The sequence below is a fragment of the Pinus tabuliformis genome, chromosome 2_1 (genome assembly GCF_031772625.1).
Source record: "Pinus tabuliformis cultivar Carrire ecotype Pingquan chromosome 2_1, CPIR1, whole genome shotgun sequence".
In the NCBI taxonomy this organism is placed as follows: domain Eukaryota; kingdom Viridiplantae; phylum Streptophyta; class Pinopsida; order Pinales; family Pinaceae; genus Pinus; species Pinus tabuliformis.
The window spans coordinates 898,846,944-898,852,020 of record NC_142299.1 but is presented as its reverse complement, the minus strand read 5'-3'; the positions used below and the strand labels follow the sequence as shown (position 1 = coordinate 898,852,020).

The 5,077-nt window shown below is 38.7% G+C and overlaps 1 protein-coding gene across 1 annotated transcript; it reads right to left on the bottom strand.

The window, feature by feature from the left end:
• Positions 1 to 277: 277 nt before the first annotated feature.
• On the bottom strand, positions 278 to 4,804 carry LOC149203554 (uncharacterized). The gene is made up of 2 exons (XM_089403499.1): positions 4,578 to 4,804; positions 278 to 3,870 (listed from the first exon to the last, which is right to left on the bottom strand). Exon 2 carries the CDS (start codon positions 3,379 to 3,381, stop codon positions 979 to 981), a length of 2,403 nt encoding a protein of 800 aa, XP_089259625.1. The 5' UTR covers positions 3,382 to 3,870; positions 4,578 to 4,804; the 3' UTR covers positions 278 to 978.
• Between the last annotated feature and the right edge of the window lie 273 nt (positions 4,805 to 5,077).

The window sequence follows — 5,077 nt, the reverse complement described above, 5'->3', positions numbered from 1 at the left end:
TAAAAGAATAAGCTAAAAACTTAATCACAGATATCAATGCTAACAAATTTGCACCAAAGTAACAATGTCAATTTCATTTTCAAGATCTGGTTTTCTTTATGTCAAAGATATCAAGCAGCATGTAGTACAAGTACAATTACAAAAGTAGTACTTTATAATTACTACTGCTTCATTAGAATCTACAATAAACATGAAATCTTATTTACCGCATTATAAGGATCAGATAAACCTTCAAAAGATTTACCAGTATCTAAAGCAGATATCCAACTCATTCAACTTGGTGAAAACATCCGATGCTGAACATGGGAAATAAACTAATTGATAAAAAAGTTGAAGCCAAAATCTTAATCAATAATTTCAATGCTAACTAATTTGCACCCTAGTAACAATTTCAATTTGATTTTCAAGCTTATGTTTCCTTGATAACAAAGATATCAAGCAGCATGAAACACAATTACAATTACAAAAGTACTTGAAGATGCACACCCTTTTGCTGTGCACGATAAAAGAAGCCGCAGATAATGCTGTACAAGATGGCCACTCCCTGTTTTTGGAGGCCTGGATGAATCTGAAGCTCCAGAAAGTGAAAATGCAGATCTAGACAAAGGCATAAATCAATGACCGCCCCTCTCAAAAAGTCAGCAAATGTTAATATATTGACTTTTTCATAACTCTTTTGGAGAGCAAGGTTATATTTGACATATGACTTGATGGCAAGGCTCACCCCCCTCAACTACCTTTTCCAGTCATAGTGAAAACACTTTCCAGAGAAGGGCTACTATTACCATTTATGGAAATTATCATGGCACAATCATCTGCCAAAGAAATTTAAGAGATGCTCCAGTAACTTGTGCTGCAGTTCCCCAGGCAAGATGCTAAGGACTCCAAGCATTGCAACAAAAGTGATGATAGTGTGCTTTCTCCATTCAGCTTCTTCAAGCCTTAATAGGTAAGCAATGACTGGAAGGCAAGAATCCACTATCTTGCATTGCTTTTCGTTGCCTCTGCACGAATCAATTCTGGAGGCATAGATGCAGGATCAAGCTCCCAAGAGTCCTTTGGAACGCCATTACCTTCATCTCCAGTCATTCTATACGCAGGAACTTGATGAGAAAACATTAGAAGCTTATTTGGAGGAATATGCATGATACGCTCTGCCCCATGCTGCACCTGCCTCTTAAAAATAACTTTGAACCCATCAACTTTAGTCAAAAATGCAACTTCCAAGCCTGATTTTTCAGAGAAATTTGACAGGATTTCCACCATCTCATATTCAAACTCAAGATCACCATCTTCTGGATATTTCCATCCAATATGCCAATCTTTATAAATGGCCCAAACATCATCTTTCCCAGGGAAAATATTAAAATATCCTTTATGCTTGGCTTTCTCCCACTTCACTATGTGAGAAAATGTGTTCACCCCTTCAATAGTGTCAATTTTTGCCCTTTTATAAATTCCACAAGCAACAGGTAAGTTTTCATCCTCCCACTCCTCTTGCTCCTTATTATCTGAACACCACTCCAGCCAGGCAATTTGACATTTTAAAGGCTCTGTGGAAATAACCTTGTTGATCCTAAGGTAAAATCTAGGCATTCCATCTATATTATCATATACAGCCCAAATTTGCCCACTTGCAATGTCATTTTCTGTTCTTTCTTTGTCAAAGTCATGGAAATCTGGATCAGGAACATCAAAAGTCTCTGGTTCTGGAGAGGAGGAAACACTAGGAGACTTGGGAGAGCTTTTTTTATCATCTTCACTTGCAGATGCCTTTTCTCCTCCCTTTCCACCAGTCCCTTTAGACATAACAGGCTGGGCTGCTTCCTGCTTGACTTTCTTACTTTTTTCTTTGTTTTTCAATTCTGCACCAGTCTGTTGGACATCTTTTTTATCTTTTGAATTTTGGGAATCACTTGACACTTTTGCTGTTGGACTTTTCTTGACAATCTTCTCTTTCATGTCAACAGACCTCTGCTCCGTATCCTTAGGAGCCACACTTTTCTTCTCGCTTTTATTAGGTTCAGTTTGCAATTTCTCTTTCTCAGCATTATTACCTCCTGAGCACGCCGCATGGGCCCTAGCTCTATCATCTGCTGCCTCTTCTGTTTCTCTTGACCTCTTTGAAGGTGGGAAGTTTACAAAATCTTCATCATCACTACCATCAACTCTATAAGTAACATTCCTTTTGGATCTGGATGATCTCCGTGGATAGTAACTGCCATCTTCTACATTTGGTGCCCTTTGCACATCAGACAAATTGTCCTCCAATGCAATATCAACATCAACATCACTGTCACTGCTACTATTGTCTCTCAGCTTCCTTAGTCTCTTCTTTGGTTTCTCATTTCCTGCAGCTCTCTCTTGTTTTGCTTTTCTTTGTATCTGAATCTTCCTTAGAGCTTCTTCACTTCTCTCTTCAGCCCTAGCCTTCCTTTCAGCTTCTTTTTCCCTCCTCCTCTTTTCTTTTTCCTCTTCCTTCGCCTTTCTTCTAGCTGCCTCTGCCTCCCTTGCTTTTTCATGCAGCTGCTGCTTATACTCTGCTTCCTTCTTTGCTGCTTCTGCTGACCCGTGTCCTCCTTGAAAAGCTGCATTCGATGCAGGTTTGTGTTGGTGATTATTCCAATTCTCATGATTAATTCCTTCAGATGGAACAGTACCTGCACTCCTAAAATTGGCACCTTGTTTAGAGAAATCTTGCTGTCGGGGAATTGAAGATGCATTCCAAGCATATGACGCATTAGCTACCCCTGCTGTATTTGCTCCACTACCTGGCGCGAAAAGAATTTCCTTGGCAATAAATGGCCTCTGGCAATTTTGGCAGAGAAGATATTTATCTTCAACTGTCCTCATGTACTGGTACTTTACTGTACAAAAGGGACATACAGTCCAGAAAGTTAGACCAGTGTTTGTTTGTGCATATTTGGCACTTGGTTGTGTTTGTTGTGGCATTCCATAAAAGTGACCATTTGTGGAATTCACAGCTTTCCGCTTCATATCATGTAACATACGCTTTGTCTGATCTGATAAGACTGCCATGGCTTCTCCAATGAGCTTGAAAGCTGCCTCTGCCCCACAAAATTTGTTCTTATCAGGATGAAGGAGCAGAGCAAGCTTTCTATACTGCTTTTTAATTAGAGAATCGTCTGCTGTCGCTTCCAACTGCAGAATCCCATACCAATCCATATCATATCCATTTGTCTTTGCTTGGGCAACGCAGTGCACATCACAGACAGCAACCATCTGGGAAATATTTTCAAGCGCAGGAAAGAGTTGCTGAGCCTTAAGTATATACTTTCGAGCACCTGCAAAATCTTGAACTTCAAACTTCTTTTCTGCAATTTCTTTTGCTCTGAGGGCTTCTTCCTTATTGCATTCCATATCTGCTGACAACTCTTATATCTGTAAATATAATTCTCACACACACTTCCAATAGACATCTAACCTGTCAAGACTCACATCTAAGCAAATGGCAAGCTCCCTTCACTTCAACACTAACAAAGTTATCTTCTCTAGAAGAATAACAAAATAGCCTTCTCTGGTTAACCAACAAAGTAGCTATAGTCTATAATACTACCATTAGCCTCTGACTCTACCATAATTCTTCCACCTGTGTCTCTGGTTCAGCATTTCCTCAGATTACGAAAGCTTCAATAACACAATCCTGAATCTCACAATTTGGAAGATAAAAAATTTCAAATAGCAGTTACCCCCCAAATTCAGCCATATGCCTGCACCAACTGTTTAAAACTCTCTCCATGAAAGCAATCCACCATGTGTCAAAAATACACACTGTGGACTTGCTTCTTCAAAAAAAAACCGCTGTCTAAACTGCCATGAATCTCTGTAAAGGATTGTATGAACAAGACACTGCAAGGAAGACGACATTTGAATCAGAGCAGCAGATTAAAAGCGAAAACCGACCCTTTACAGCTTCAAGAAGTCCATGCTAGTACATGCTATACCAAATCACAACAGAACCCAGACAAAAAGGGCACGGTGGCGTAAGGTACCCTTAATCAACCACCTTAAAATATGCAAACACAAACCGCCGGGACAGAAACCCATGTCTCCAACGCAAACAAATAGGTAAGACCTTTCATGGCAAAACTCCGACAAAAATTAAAAGGGGGTGGAGAGGCAGGTGGCCTAAAGCAGAAAATGTTTCCAAAATCTCACGAAATTAACCCAATGAGCCAAAAGATGAAGAAAAAAAAACGCCCGAACAAACAGAAACCACCCCTCTGCATACTTCACAAAACAATGGTTTCTTAAAATCCAGCTCAATAGCACCACAACAAGCAGTAGCACCAAGCCCAATGATTATAACATCTTCTTCTACCGTTACTAAAACAAATGCTGGTTTTCTATTTATCAATTATCGCAAATTCACAGAGACAATATCTCCTGATTTTCACAAAAATCACAGCGAACCCATTTCTTGTTTTCCTGAATGAAGCACTCCCGTGAAAGAAAATCCCAGAAAAAATATGTCTTTGAATTGGGTACTACTGAGATTAAACAAATCACACTACCAAATGCCTGTAAAAGAAATACGTGGGAATTTTACTGTGTACCTTTGTTTGATTTTGATTGAAGCTGTCCCCTGTATCTGTATTTGCAACTCCGAATCAAGCCACAAAATTCTCCATAATCGCAGAAAGTAAAAGACAAGGAACAGGAGCGCCACCAGCACCAAAAATATTATTGTTAGTGTTAAAATGCAAAGAAGAACCTAGGGCAATTACATTCTGCCCCAAAATCTCAAATTTCTATTAACTACAGTTTATTTTCTTTCTATTTCCGTTATTGACCAATCAATATATTTTTATAATGCCTTTTGCCTTTTCAAGTATTTTTTTTAATATTATAATTGAAGTTATAGGGTGATTTGAATTTAGTTTTGAAATCCATTTTGAAATCAGTGATGATAATTGTGACCTTTTATAGGGTGGATTGGATATCAGGTTGGAGTCCACCAACCCTAATTTTTGTTTTTTTGCCCTATTAAATGTGATAAATTTTCTATGGTGAATTATATTTGGATTTCAAATCCACCAATTAAAAGTAAACATTT

Bases quoted from the DNA above. Each gene is read 5' to 3' on its own strand.
- LOC149203554 (XM_089403499.1), bottom strand. From the start codon at position 3,381: ATGGAATGCAATAAGGAAGAAGCCCTCAGAGCAAAAGAAATTGCAGAA.